The sequence below is a fragment of the Microcaecilia unicolor genome, chromosome 8, assembly GCF_901765095.1.
Source record: "Microcaecilia unicolor chromosome 8, aMicUni1.1, whole genome shotgun sequence".
Classification (NCBI taxonomy): domain Eukaryota; kingdom Metazoa; phylum Chordata; class Amphibia; order Gymnophiona; family Siphonopidae; genus Microcaecilia; species Microcaecilia unicolor.
Window position 1 is genome coordinate 28,285,313 of NC_044038.1, and position 15,930 is coordinate 28,301,242.

Here is a 15,930-nt window from a genome sequence, read left to right on the forward strand (position 1 = left end):
AGTGAACAGCACTGGTATAGGAGGTAATTTTATAACTGTTTACACCTGTATTTTGTGGAATTTTCAAAGCAAAAGCATGCCTGTACTTAATGCTTTGAAAATTACCCCAGGAATCCTATGTGCACACATTCATACCTGCTCTTTTGTATGCATAGCTTTTTGTGAAAATTTACATACATGTATTTGAATTTTCAAAAGTATTTGCATAAGTTCATACCCCTCCCCTTGGAATGCCTCTGCTTGAAGGGGGAAAAGTATTCAAAAGTACACATGTTCATACTGTATTGTACCTGTGTAGAGCAAATGGGGGGGAGGGGTGGGCAAGTTTGTAAAAGCCCATTTTTACCTATGGAAAAGGCTTTAAAAATTCCCGTTCTTGTGTTCTGAATTTTTCTGCATATTGTCTTTATGATTTTATGTGACATAAAGAAACTATTTCTGTATTTATACAAATTTGTTTTATACTGCATTGCATGATAGGTCTCTGATTTTATCATTCCAACAATGGAGACAGCCAGGCAGACTTTCTTTTTAAAAACCTATGTGGAGCATGGGGTCCCTCTGCTGTTTGTGGGACCCACAGGCACAGGAAAATCAGCAATTACCAACAGTTTTCTCATCCAGCTGCCAAAGCAAATATATACTCCCAATGTCATCAACTTTTCAGCAAGAACATCAGCTAATCAGACCCAAGATATCATTATGTCGAAATTAGATCGGAGAAGAAAGGGAGTATTTGGTCCTCCAATGGGAAAGAAAGCTATTGCTTTTGTTGGTAAGGAAATATAGATTTAATGAACTTTCATTTTTATTATTTTTAACTCAACAGAATGTTAGAAATAATACAGAAGGGATCAAGGAGGGTCCGTCTGCCTGTGTGTCTATCTTTCTGTCCAGAGGCAAAATAACTCGCTGAAATTTAACAGAATGGGACCAAATTTAGCTTGGGAGAAAAAAAGTTGGTTTTCAGCTGGTGGCGGGAAGCGCTTTGACTGCCTGCTGCCTGCGTTCGACCTAGATATTCAATGCTGGAACGTTTCCAGCGACCAGCATTGAATATCTGTGCTTTTCAGCACTGGCTAGCGCATGACTGGTTGTCGATATTCAGATTTAACCGGCCACCAGCCTTGGCTTAGCAGGCAAAGATAGGCCTGCTTTTTATGTGGATTTATTTTGCTGCTAAGCCTGATAAAGTTCCGAATTTCGGGACTTAACCAGTCATGCCCCTAATAGGCCTGCTTTTTATGTGGACTTCTTTTGCTGCTAAGCCTGATAACGTTCCGAATTTCAGGACTTAACCAGTCATGCCCCCAATATTGTGGCTTTATTTTTGGCACTAACTGGGCATTTTCAGCGGTGATAACTAGTTAAATACCGCTGAAAATGACTGGTTATCCATCGAGATGTGAGTTAACCAGATGGTGGCCATTCTCAATTGGTCTGCTATAATTGCTATAATATATATATCTATTTTTTAACAAATATGCTTTACTTTTTTCTTTTTCCAGATGATCTAAACATGCCAGCAAAAGAGGTATATGGAGCTCAGCCACCCATTGAGCTTCTTAGACAATGGATTGATCATGGTCACTGGTATGATAAGAAAGATACATCCAGACTAGATATTGTGGATGTTTTGATTGTTTCAGCAATGGGCCCGCCAGGTGGAGGAAGAAATGATATTACAGGTGTGTGCTTTAGAATGGGTGTATAGAAAGATGTTGACATTCCTGAAAGCCAGCAGCTTTAAAAAAAAATCATTTTAACCATCAGCAGTATCTTTAAAATGTACACTCCATGGTATGGTTAACAAAGCATTTGGATAGACTGAAAAATTACGTAATTATCTTGAACAGAAGAATGCGAATGACTATATCTTTCATATTAATTGCAGGACGTTTTACTCGCCACTTGAATATTATTTCTATCAATGCATTTGATGATGAGACCTTGACAAAGATTTTTTGCTCAATTTCTGATTGGCACTTCAGTAAAGGATTTGATATTGCATTTATGAGGTAATTTGTATTATTTTTCATTTTCAAAGATATAGGTGCTAGATTCAGTAAACGGTACTCAAAAGTCAGCACCGAAAAAAAATCATCTATTATAGGACAGCGTTGAGTACCGATTAGGGCTTCAGGACTTATGTCTGCTGAAACCAAGAGTAACTTCCTGGTGCCCCATTTGGACGTACATCCTTAGTATTGCATAACACTACTTGCAAATTCTAGCAAGGCCCCTGACCCGCCCATGCCCCCTTTTGGGTTGCGTGCTGTAGGATTTAGATGCACATTATTATAGAACCGTGTGTAGCAAAATCTGCGCCCAGTTCCAAATTGATGCCGATTAGTGCCAATTAGTACCCAATTATTGCCACTAATTGGCTGCTTAGCAAATTTAAATTGGCACACATCTTGGATCAGTGCCCAAATATTGGCGTTATATCTAGAATCTGGGGGATAGTGGGATATTTTAGAAGGTCTTATTTACGATTTCCACATGAAAGCACCAGTACAAATAGAGAGGGTAAAGCAGCATACAACCAAAGTATACAGACAAAAAAGAGCAACACTGGGCCTTCAAGACTAGGACAACAGGAGTACTTTATTAGCAGGTGACCCAACACGGGCCGTGTTTCAGCACCAAAAGACGCCTGCCTCAGGGGTCAGAGTATTGATACTGTAGTGTATAGATAATGTAGGTCAAATGCCTCGACACATCAAAGTATGCGCTGCAACGCGATTATCGGTACACAGGAGAAGGCTTCTTGCTAGGAGCCTGCTTTTTCGCGTTGCAGCGCATACTTTGATGTGTCGAGGCATTTGACCTACATTAACTATACACTACAGTATCAATACTCTGACCCCTGAGGCAGGCGTCTTTTGGCGCTGAAACACGGCCCGTGTCGGGTCACCTGCTAATAAAGTACTCCTGTTGTCCTAGTCTTGAAAGCCCAGTTTTGCTCTTTTTTGTCTGTACACATGAAAACACCACCATTTACACATGTATGTCACAGACACAAGTTAATTTCAGAAGGCCACTATATACACATGGATATCCACACTACACTGTTAAGGGGCTGTGCTTTGGGTGGAGCATGGGTAGGACTAAAATCTCATATATCCCAGTTTCACAATGGAATACATGTGTATAGGGAAGAATATCCACATTGACTTTTACATTTCTGCCTTCAAAATTAAACTATGTTAAAATTGATGGCCTCCCTCTTTAATTGGTGACACTTAAATGCGTAGGTTTGTAAAATTGGTTAGCTACACATGAAAGTGGCGAAACAGCCTCTTCCAGATGTAAGTGCCAATATCTCCACGCGGAAGCTGCTGGGTTGGTACCGTTCATTTTCTCAATGTGTATATCTGTAAAATGGCTGCTCCTACTGCAAGTGCCAGCACGTACATGCACACTCCTGCAGGTTTTGTAGAGAAAAGTCTCTGCATCTTCAGATCCTGACTTGGACAACTCAGTTCCTATCTCTATGTAAAACAGGGTTTCAGGTCTTTATACAGAGAGTTTATGTTTATAATGTTTTGTCCTTTTAATATAATTTTAATTTTTTTTTAGAACAAGCAAGCTAATGATACAAGCTACAATGGATATATACAAAACTGCTGTAGAGAACTTTCTTCCTACTCCATCAAAATCCCATTACGTCTTTAACCTTCGAGATTTCTCTCGTGTTGTACGAGGTGTGCTGTTGTGCCCACATACTCATTTGCAGGTATTATATTGTACTATTTAATTTATGTTATCATTTCCTAGTGACCATCATGAATAATATTTTACAGCTGAAATTACAAAAAATAAAAATAATTTGCATGTCCATTGACTAGTCAGCGAGTGGTAGACCATCGGGTATGGATGGAAATTTTAAGAAAGGCATTGTACATGTAGAAAGTCAGCTATGCAAACTTCGCTAGCCATATACACAAGTATACACAGTGAGGGGTAGATTCAATAAATGGCGCCCAAAGTTAGATAGCAAATACCTACAGAAGGTGATCTCTCCACAGGAGAAATGAGAGTCAAATAAACGAACAGTGGATCCAAAAGAAGTCCTCTCACAAATGGTGTTTCCTAAACAAGGTCTTTATTCAAATCAATAAAAACGACCCGACACGAATCGTGTTTCGGCCGTAACGGCCGGCGTCAGGGGTCTATGAATAAACAAAAACATGATAATCAAAAAAACATATACATTGATCTCATCATGTACATATATAAATATATAAAATGATCAGACTCGAAAATAATAAAAAATACACACACAATTAAATGATCCGTATATGTTAAGAAGAAACATACCTATCGATCTTTGATGCAAAAAAACCTATTGATCTTTGATGCAAAAAAATACTATTGATCTTCTTAACATATACGGATCATTTAATTGTGTGTGTATTTTTTACTATTTTCGAGTCTGATCATTTTATATATATCCAAGTGAATAGTCTTTGTTGGCAATACCACACTGCGGCTGTAGTGTGCATTTTCCCCTGGATTCTATATAGTGCGACTTAATTTGCATGCACAGATCCGGTCGTATTATGGATTTGCACACACAACTTAATTAGTTAAGCCAATCAGCACCGATAATTGCCAATTAATAAGAAATTATTGACACTTGGCATTAATTAGAATTTTTACCCACACAACTAAGCGTATTCTGTAATGTAATGCGCAGAAATTCTATGTCACACAGTTAAAAAGGGGGCATGGCCATGGGCGTGGAATGAGTGGATCTTGGGCGTTTCTAAAATCTATGCACGCCATTATAGAATACACCCGGTCTACACCTAATATAGGCATCAGCATTTACACCAAGTTTTACTTGGTGTAACTGCCCACAACTAAATTTAGTCATGTGGATGGGCGCTTGGCATATTCTATAAACCTCATGGAAATTTAGGCTTATTCTTTTTTTGGTGCCAATTTTTGAGGCGTAATATATAGAACCTGGCACTTTGCACCTAATTTTCGGTGCAAGCATTTACACCTGGTGTAAATGTTGTGCCCAACTAATGGCAGTTAGGCACACAAATGCAGGTATTTTATAACACCGCCCCTAAATCCTGATTGGACTGATGATATGTTAGGGAGTTAGTTGTGGTTTATACAGCATCTGTTTTCTCTGAAAACATATAATGGGTGTTTGTTAAATAAGCATAAAATAAGTGCATTTTTGTAAACTTTCATAGGAACCCTGTTAGAAAATTACCCCCATCTGGTGTAATTTTATAAAGCTTTTTCAACATGTAAACCATGTTTTACATGTGGAAAAGGTCTGATAAGTTTCATTATAGATTTTAAAATCCACCTTTTGATGAGCATCATCAAGGCACAATGCAATATAAAAACAATTCAATTTAAATAAAATGAAATATAACCTAAAACAATGGCATAATAAAATGCAATATAAAACAATCATTAAGAAATAAAACAATTAGTCCAAATAAATATTTTTGGGGATACAGTTTATTTATTTAGTTGTTGCATTTGTATCCCACATTTTCCCACCTATTTGCAGGCTCAATGTGGCTTACATAGTGCAGTAGTGGCAGTCGCCAATACCGGCATGAACAAATACAAGGTGAGGTTATGACAGAATAATGATCAGGATTGATAGACACATTGGGGGTCATAAGGGGAAGAGTAGGTTATGTCCAGTAAGACCATTTATATTGTTGTGTTGCGGGGTTAAGGCATTTAGGTTGGGTCATTTGAGTATGCCTTTTTGAACAGGTTAGTCTTTAGGAGTTTCCGGAAGATCAGGTGGTCATATGTTGTTTTCATGACGGTCGGTAGTGCGTTCCATAGTTGTGTGCTTATACTGCATTATACTTTTACTTTTTATAAAATATGAATGTACACACAGGTTTAATTCCGTGTGTGTGAATTTATGAGCTGCTGAGGGGTCATTGTAGGAATCTATTTTATAAAGACACATAGATGCCTATTTTGCCTTTATAAAATAGGAATAAAATAGGTGCCTTTTTGGACTTTTAATATATGCACCTTTTATACAGTTAGCTCATTTATCATATGCATATTCAGTATGCATATCCTGAAATCATACTGCTTGTGAGGTTGCCTTCAGTTAAATGGTTTATATGAGTTAACTGAACACGTTTGGGTCAATATTTAACTCCGTGAATATTGAGTGACACTGAATATCCATGCAGAATGAGGAATAGCTTAATATTAAATTTAAATAAAGTTAGGAGAACAATGTTTTCTGTTTTAACTTCATGTTATATGGAATTTTAAAAAAAACAAATAGGAGTATCACGGAACGCCTAGTACCCACCTGGGGGTGCTAACATTGTGGCCACCTAAAGGGTCTGTCCCAGCACTGCTTAGGCCCACTACCACCTGAGTATGTGCTCTACTCTGGTATACCCTTCCTGCTACCTTGCTGGGTTATGCTTGACTCTGGGCGAATTTCCCACCCGCAACTTATTTCCCCAGTGGTTTCTAAGGGCACTGGGGCCCCAATCCCAGGGATCCCACAGTTCCCAGAAAGCACCCACAGACCAAAACACAAACCACCAGGATTCTTAGTCCAGGACAGCAGAGTCAATAAACTAATAGGTTTATTGTTACAGTAAAACAGTGAACATTTGAAAAACCTAGGTGAAATAAGTACAGCAAGCAATAACAAGGATCAACATTAAAACTATCTAACACTTGTTACTACCTGGGCACCATCTGGGGAGTTCTGGAAATATAGCTGCTCACAAGTTATATAACTGCTCACAGAGCCTCAGTGAAGAGATCTTTCTCTTTCCTGTCCCTATCTGAGACTAAAGATTACTTCACAGGTTAAGCGGGAGAAACCTGTCACTTCTGTTACAGCTTTACAAAACAAAGACAGTCACCATCTGCTGGCCAAACAAGGGAAAGACACTTCATGAAAAATTAATATAGTTCACAGGCTTGGAAATCCACTGTTTTGCCACAAGGAGGAAATATTTTCTCACTCAATGAATAGTTAAGCTCTGGAACTCAATGCCAGAGGATGTGGTAACAGCAGTTAGCATATCTGAGTTTAAAAAAGGTTTGGAGAAGTTTCTGGAAGAAAAGTCTATAGTTTGCTATTGAGATAGACATAGGGAAGCCACTGCTTACCGTGGGATTGGTAGCATGGAATGATCCTGTTATTTAGGTTTCTGCCAGGTACTTGTGACCTGGATTGGCCACTGTTGGAAACAGGATACTGGGCTAGATAGATCATTGGTCTGACCCAGTATGGCTACTCTTATGTTCATCTGGGTAGTTATCTAGATAGTGGTTTGAATATTGCCACTTTCCAGATAACTGCCAGTTCTCCCCATGCACTGTCCCTACACTATCCCTGTTTAATGCAAAAGTGATCTGTAAGGATATTCAAGGGCACTATCTGCATGGATAATGCTGCTGAATATGCACAGGAAATATCCAGATACGGATCCATTTGTTTACAATCATTTCCATAAAATTGCTTGCAATAAATTTCACTTGATTTTGATCTGGAAAGTTAAAAAGAATAAAATCAGAAAATAAGATAATTTTACGGCATTAATAATTGTTCAGCAGGACACTTGCAAAGATATGCTGCTGACTTTTTTTTTTACTCAGCAAAACTGTAGAGCAAGGAAAGAAATTGTACCATTTTACATATCAGTAACACTCTCAAGTCTATTTGCTGCTTTACTTTTCCAGTTAAAAAGTTGTTGTTTTTTTATATCAGCTGTTTTAGCCACCTAGTTTCCAAAATAATTTGTGTACATTGGTGTATCTTTTAGGATGGAGAAAAGTTGATCAGACTTTGGATTCATGAAGTATATCGTGTCTTCTATGATCGTTTAATTGATAACGAGGACAGACAGATTTTCTTTCAGATGATAAAAGAAGCAATATCTAATTGCTTCAAACAGAGCATTGATAAGGTACGTTGGATGCTTTAAATTGCTTTTATTGTTGGCTGCATTAGTGCAATTATTCTCCATCTATTTTATGATATTGAATTTCAGATTTCCAAAGTTATTTTTTTTAATATTATAGTCACCCTAACAAATCTCTGAATACCTTGATCAGTTGGTTAGACTGAAGTTTTAATGTTACAATTTTCTTCCCCCTTTCATATGTCTTCAGAGCAAAGTTAGATATTAAGTTAGGAAGAAGTAAGATTATAGTCTCCTCTTGTATTGGTTGGGGGTGGGGTGGAAGGGAGGATGGAAGAGGGATTGTGGTGGCGAAGCACAGTCTGCTCTCCTCAAACATTAACATTTATGGTTGGGGAGAGAGGGGCTGTTGAGTTCCCTTGCAGAGCTTTAACATTGTGTTGGAAGAAAAGATTAGGGGGCTGTTGGATCCCCATCCTCAGAACAGTAACACTGAAGGAAAAGAGGGAGAATCACAGGGGTGGCTGTCAGTATTTATGTTTAATGAACATTTGATATACCGCTTGGACTGAACAGGCAAGACTGTGTTTACACAACAAAATAGATAAAAACTTGAAAGGAATGGCAGCTTGAAAGAGGACAGGTACAACCTTATAAGAAAAAACACATTCCAGAATTAATAAAACAAACATGTCCTTGTGTTAAAAAAAATTACTGTATGTAGGCTGCTGATTGGATGAACAATTCAGAGTCTGGCATCCAAACTCCTGAGTTAAAAAATGAGTTTTTAAGCAGAGTTTTGAATTTTTTGAATGAAGCTTCACCACGAATAAATGGTGGAAGGTCGTTCCACTGTTTGGTAGTAACATGAGCCAGTTTGGAGGAAGGAAGCACCAACGAGTGAGAATCTAATGATCTGAAGGACCTAGTGGGAGTATAGGGAACAGTAAGAGAAAACAGAAATGAGGGGAGGCTCGAGTAATAGGCTATATGTGATAGACAGGGGATCTTTAAATAAATATGGGAAGGAAGTGGAAACCAGTGGAGAAAATGAATAGTGGTGTGACATGGTCAAATCTCTTTGCATGACGGAGAAACCATGTGGCTGAAAAATGTGAAGGTTGAAGGTATTAGAGTTGAGAGACAGAAATGCCTGCATAAATAGAGTTACAGTAGTCTAGTCAGGATACTAGGAAGGCATGTATAAGAGTGTGCATTGAAAAAAATCTTGAGTAAACACGGACTGTACAAGGTTTCCATAACATGTAAAAATCTTGTTTAACAAGGTTCGAGATCTATTACTAAAAGTTAATAGTAATCCCTAGATAATGGAAGGACGTGACTGGAGAAATAGACAGACAGGTTGGGGTATAAAGCTGGTGATCCAGCAGGCTGTGGTCTTCTCTGGATTAAGAACTAATTTATGGTCCATTAGCCATCTTGCAATCGCATTGAGACAAACCTGCAAAGGAGAGGAATCAATATGAAGAGGTGATGTTTGGAAGGTTAGTAAAATGCCATCCACATAGAAATAAAAACTAATATTGAAATTTAAATGATCGTAGTGAAAGGAAAATATTGAAAAGGGCTGGAGAAAGAATAGAGCCTGTGGAATCCTGCAGGTAAGAGAATGTGAGAAAGAAAATGTGGAAGCAGAGAGGATGGTCTACAAGGTCAAAAGCAGATGAAAGATTGAGGGAAATAGTTGAAGTGAATGTTACCCTTGTCAAGGGAGGAGTGAAGTTCACTCAGAAGTGACATAACAATGGATTCTGTAGTGTGCTGCTGATGAAAACCCACCTGGCAGGGGTGGAGGATCAGAGTGCATTTAGTGAAGGTCAGGAGTTGAGAATAAACTATTTTCTTGGTAAGTTTATAAAGGGAGCAGAGGTTAGAAACAGAGTGGTAATTAGAGGGAGTATTAGGATAAAGAGATGATTTTTTTTGTAGAATGGGGCAAACAATAGACGCCTTCCAGGGAGAAGGAGCAGATCCAGAACAAAGATTGATCAACCAGAATAAATGCTAAAGGTAACGGACCATAGGATGGGATCTTTAACCATGATGATGGAACTGGATCCAGAAAGCAAGTTGTGAGCTTCATAAAGGCTAGAATCGCTGATGAGGCGTTCAGAGCAGGAAGAGAAAAGGAACTGAGGAAGGCAGTGGCTACTGAAGAAAAAGAGCCAGAGACAACATCAAAAACGGGTGGGGGGGGGGGGGGGGGGGAGTGGAAATGGGAGAATCACTTGAATGAGAAGTCAGTGGCAGAAACTTACGAGATGAGAGAAGAAGGAAGGGGGACATCCTTAGGGGAAGTGATATCTGAAACAAATCGGACTAGACAGGGTTAGTAGGGGAAGATAGCAGAATTTGAAAGTAGCTTTTTTGGATTGCCGTAGATGGAAGTTATAATAGTGAAGTTCCTGTCTACAATAACGACGATGCTGTGGCGTGAAACAAATTGGACTAAGAGTTAGTAGGGGAAGATAGCAGAGTTTGAAAGTAGCTTTTTTGGCTTGCCGTAGATGGAAGTTATAATAGTGAAGTTCCTGTCTACAATAACGACGATGCTGTGGCGTGCAAAGTTTAAGCCAGAAACTACCTGCTCTATGAACGCTGCATTTGAGTAAGAGAAGGCTCGAATGATACCAAGTGGTTTTATAATGAGATGTGTGGGAGTGAGGTCTGAGAGGGGCAAAAGTATCTAATCCTTCTTGAATAGCTCAGTCCCAACAAAGAACTTGTTTATCCAGTGATAGGGTAGAATATGAACTGGGGAAAGCTTGGAACAGAGGAGGGCATGTAGCTGGGTCAATACACTGAAGAGAACAGGAAAGAAAAATGCAGGGAGGAGTGTGGGAATGTGAGGTGAAAGAAGTACTTTGGGACTTTGCCAAAACAGCAAATGAGACGAAATAATGATCAGACCATGACAGTGGGGAACTTGAGAAAGAGGACAAGGAAAAATGTGAAGTATGGTTAGAAAGAACTAGATCACGGGTGTGACCGGCAGAATGGGTTGGGAAAGTGACTTGCTGTGAAATTCATACATCCTTCAACAAAGAAACAAAATAAAGCAGATTTAGGATTAGACTCAACATTGATGTCGGAGTTGAAATCGCCGAATATGAGGAGATTAGAGAATCTGAGAGTAGCATCAAAGAGTTTGCATTAGGCCATCAATCACATCTATGTGCTTGACTTTAGAATTCGGGGGAGCGCACTTAGATTTAGGCGAAGGCATTTACACCAGCTTTTCACTGGCATAAATGGCTGTGCCTAAATCTAGGCCCGTCCACCCGACCTATATGCCATTCTCTAAACCACATGTGAATGTAGACACGGCTTATAGAATACCGCTAGGCATGTGAATCAGACGCCCTTAGATTTTAGTCGCCATATATAGAATTTGGCCCTAAGTACTTAATGGGGTTTAGTAAAAGGGCCCCTAAATTTTTTATGGTGCACTAAGAAATCAAATGTACATCTCTATATGTTTTTTTTTTTTTAGTCATGGCTCAGTACAAAGAGAAGTTTTCCTGATTGTACTGATGCGTCTGTGTGGTACTACGGTTTCTCTCTTTACGTGTATGTCTCCTTTATGATTCCTGAAAGACTAAAATCAGCTCAACTAAACTTGTTATGGGCTTAGGTTATTGGAAGACATTAGACCAATTTTAGTGTTTAAAATTGGAAAGTGCTTTTGGGACCACATCAGGGAGACAAAGATGGAAATGCATTTCACCTGAACCAAGGCTTTTGTTCTTGTGTTATGATATCTTCCAAAAGCTACATCTTTAAAGTGCTGGTTGTTAAATTTGGTTTGTTCAGGAAAAAATGATAATCTTTCTTTTTTTGTGTAGAGATTTAAATGTATATATCCATAATTGTTTTCTCACTAGGTATTAAGTCACTTGGCACCTACTGGAAAAGTCACTGATGAAAATATCCGCAGCCTCTTTTTTGGAGACTTCTTCAAACCGGAAAGTGACGCCAAAATTTATGATGAAATCACAGACTTAAAACAGCTTACATCAGTAATGGAATACTACCTTGAAGAATTTAACAATATCAGCAAGGCACCAATGTCCTTGGTTATGTTCAAATTTGCCATAGAACATATATCCAGAATATGCAGAGTCTTAAAACAAGACAATGGCCATTTGCTGTTGGTGGGCATTGGTGGAAGTGGGCGACAAAGTGCTACCAAGCTGGCCACCTTCATGAACTCATCGGAGCTCTTTCAGATTGAAATCACAAAGAGCTACACAACCAATGAATGGAGAGATGATGTGAAACGAGTAATGCTTCAAGCAGGATTGGCTGCAAAAAGCACAGTTTTTCTGTTCGCTGATAACCAAATTAAGGATGAGTCATTTGTTGAAGATATTAATATGCTATTGAATACAGGAGATGTACCCAACATCTTTCCAGCAGACGAGAAAGCTGACATTGTGGAAAAAATGCAGGCAGCGGCAAGGACAGAAGGCAAAAAAATAGAAGCTACTCCTCTGGCAATGTACAATTTCTTTATTGAAAGGGTGAAAGCAAATTTACATATTGTCTTGGGTGAGAATTGTAGAACAGTTTAAATTGAATATGATGATACTCTGAAATGAATTATAACACTCGCTTATGCATCTTCAGATGATTCAATCTACTGCAGTCATGATATTATATAACTAGCCGTTAAGCCCGTAAAAACGGGCGAGATTTCCAGCAGCCCTCCTCGCCGCCACTCCCTCCCCCCTCCGTGCTGGGCCCCCTGCACTGACCTGACAGCGCCTCTCACCTCCGTGTGAAAGCGCTGCAGGCACACGGAGGTGAGAGGCGCTGTCAGTGCAGGGGGCCCGATACAGAGGGGGGTGGGAGCGGCGACGGGGAGGGTGGAGGTTGGTGCGCGCGATGTTCGTTTCTAGGCGGCGGCGTCCAACAGTGACTCCGACTCCGTTTCCCTCTCTGTTCCGCCCTCTGACGTCATCATGTCTTGACGCGAGGGTGGGACAGAGAGGGAAGTCTCTACTGTGCATTTGCAGGTGAGTCGGTCACTTGCCGTTTATATGTTTGATGTTCACTGATATGATCATGTCTCCCCCCTTCTAAAAGCAGAACACTGGTTACCAGTTTCTGCTTGTATCAAATGCAAAGTACTAATGCTTGTACACAAAGGACTGCACACTGCTTCACCTCGCTATTTAGCTAATCGCTTAGGGGTCTTTTACTATGCTGCGGTAGGCACTAATGCATCCTTACTGCAGGGTGTGCTCAGGCATCCTGTGGTAATTTTTGCATATGCGTGTGCTACCTATGTGCTAAAATATAAATGTTATTTTTTAGCGCTGGGGCGGGTCTGTGGGTGGAGAGTTGGGCGTGTTCTGCTTAACCGGTTAGCACAGCTACATTGCCGCATGCTAACCGACTGGCGCATGGTTAGCATGTGAGTCCTTACAGCCTACATAATGGTTGGCGGTAGGGGTCACGCACTAATGGCCACATACTAATGGGAAAATTAGCGCATGGCCATTAATGGGGAAAATAGAAAAATCGGCCATTTTACCCTGGCGGAAAAATGGCCTTAGTACATGGCAGTGAACTGTGTTAAGGATGTGCTAAGGCCACTTTTTACCACAGTTTGGTAAAAGGTCCCCTTAATCCTATATATTCCTTTCACCCTTAATTTCTTGCAATCTGCTGCATACATTGGAGCACAACCAGAGATTCAGCCTTTTGTTATTTAGGTCCTTTCTTAAGGACCCTACATTTGGACCCTTCCCAACAAAAAATGTAAAAAGCAGTAAAAACCTGGTTTTATAATAAAGTTGTTAAGGGGTCCCTTAACTAAGGTGCGCCAAAAAATGTCCTGCGCTGTTGTAGGCGCGTGTGTTGGACGCACGCAGGTCCAGATTTCAGTGCGCCTGCAAAAGCCTTTTTTGGCTGAAAATGGACATGCGGCAAAATAAAAATTGGAGCGCATCCGTTTTGGGCCTGAGACCTTACCACCACCCATTCACTTAGTGGTAAGGTCTCACGCATTAACTGGGTGGTAATCGTCAGTGCGCATACACTGATGATTACCGCCCGGTTAGAAAATGAAAATGTTTTCTGTCGCGCATATCGGATGCGCATAAAAAATTCAATTGCTGCCCGGGGCACTTGGTAGCCGGGCGGTAGTTCCAAATTGATGCATGTTGGATGCACGTAGGGCGCCTTCACACCTTAGTAAAATGGCCCCTAAGTGATTTTCTTATACTTGTTTTAGATACTTCTGTTTATCCCTTGTTTCTTTTCTCCCCAGCTTGTTTGACTTTTTCTTCTTTATTTTCCTGGCCCCCCTCTTCCCTGCTGCATGTTTTCCTTTCCTCCCCTTTCTTCCCCACGTGATGTTATCTTTTGTGAGCCACCTTGATTTGCTCACATGATTGGCAGTATAACAAGAGTTTGTAAATAAATAATAAATTAGCATTGTTTTTATTCTTTTTAGCAATGAGTCCTATTGGTGATGCATTCCGTAATCGATTGCGTATGTTCCCATCACTGATAAATTGCTGCACCATTGATTGGTTCCAATCCTGGCCTAAAGATGCTCTTGAAATGGTGGCCAACAAGTTTCTGGAAGATGTGGAACTGGATGATGATGTTCGAAAAGAGTAAGTCTTCCTTTACTTCTATTTTGATAGACTTAAAATGTCGAATCCAATGTTGTTAATGTAATCACCGTTTGAACAAAATAACTTAAATTCAAACGAATCAATATTCAACGTCCTCCTGCCCACTTAAATCACTTTGAATATTGACCCCCTAATCTCCTAATTTTAGGAGTATAAAAAGTGGGTGGCACCAAGAGCAGATTTAGGATGGTGAAATGTTTTGGGGGGGGAACTTCCACTGTAACTATTCTTCAATTATATAATACTAGGAAAAAATGCCCATTTCTGATAGGCCTTGTGGGGGGGGGGGGGGGGGGGGGGGGGGGGAAGAAGCCTGCTGGGCTCCGGGCAGGGGTGGGAGAGAGGTTCTGATGCTAATCAGGGGCAGGAGAAGGGTTGCGGTGCTGATTGGGAAGGCGGGAAGAGGGTCTGATGCTGATCGGGGGAATGTGTGCCATCTGCTTATGCGGGTCCCAGCCAATATTCAGCCGGTACCCGTATGAGTATATTATGTGGGTCCCGACTGAATACCAGATTCCAATATTCAATGCTGGTGCCTGGACGTGGGCCAGCATTGAATATCAGGGCCTAATTCTTCCCAAGATGGTCAGCATTTTAAAAAATTGCTGAATGCTGCTGTCTGACTGGATGATAAATATAGCTAATACTGATGTGAATGAAGATTTAAAATTGCAGATTCATAGCAATGATTTTCCTTAGGGTTGTGTCAATGTGCAAATATTTTCAAGAAAGTGTCAAAGAGCTGTCTGGTGTTTTTTACAACACATTACGAAGGCACAACTATGTGACACCAACATCTTACCTTGAACTGATTCTCACCTTTAAGACTCTACTAAATAGCAAAAGGCAAGAAGTTGATTTGATGAGAAATCGCTATATTGTGGGTCTGCAGAAACTTGATTTTGCATCTTCACAGGTAAACTCTCTTTAAAATAATTAATGAAAGCTATATCATTATTTAATAGTGCAAAACAACAACAAAAAAAACCCAGCTCTTAATACCAACAGTATTCTTAGACTTTTTCAGCTGTGAGTTAAGATTATTGAGACCCCCTTTAACTACTGTAAAATGTGTTAAGCAGACTATTAATGCCCGAAGAACAGACTTTTCTACTGCTAGACAGTGGCGTACCAGGGGGGGGGGGGCGGTGGGGGCAGTCCGCCCCGGGTGCACGCCGCTGGGGGGTGCCGCGGCGCGCGCCTGCTGCGAGAGTTCGCTATCTTCTCTCGTTCGCTGCAGCTCCCTCTGCCCTGGAACAGGTTACTTCCTGTTCCGGGGCAGAGGGAGCTGCAGTGAACAAGCAAAGTTAGTAAACTCGCAGCAGGCGCGCGCTGCGGCACCCCCCCCCAGCGGCATG

At 40.4% G+C, this 15,930-nt stretch overlaps 1 protein-coding gene across 1 annotated transcript in view; it reads left to right on the forward strand.

The window, feature by feature from the left end:
• Positions 1 to 15,930, forward strand: part of DNAH3 (dynein axonemal heavy chain 3) — a 232,988-nt gene that overhangs the window by 176,408 nt on the left and 40,650 nt on the right. Inside the window, exons 42-49 of the mRNA XM_030212342.1 lie at positions 481 to 775; positions 1,509 to 1,688; positions 1,895 to 2,018; positions 3,583 to 3,739; positions 7,803 to 7,946; positions 11,807 to 12,473; positions 14,386 to 14,551; positions 15,272 to 15,488. Of these exons, the coding sequence (XP_030068202.1) occupies positions 481 to 775; positions 1,509 to 1,688; positions 1,895 to 2,018; positions 3,583 to 3,739; positions 7,803 to 7,946; positions 11,807 to 12,473; positions 14,386 to 14,551; positions 15,272 to 15,488 (1,950 nt within the window). The remainder of the gene's footprint in view (positions 1 to 480; positions 776 to 1,508; positions 1,689 to 1,894; positions 2,019 to 3,582; positions 3,740 to 7,802; positions 7,947 to 11,806; positions 12,474 to 14,385; positions 14,552 to 15,271; positions 15,489 to 15,930) is intronic.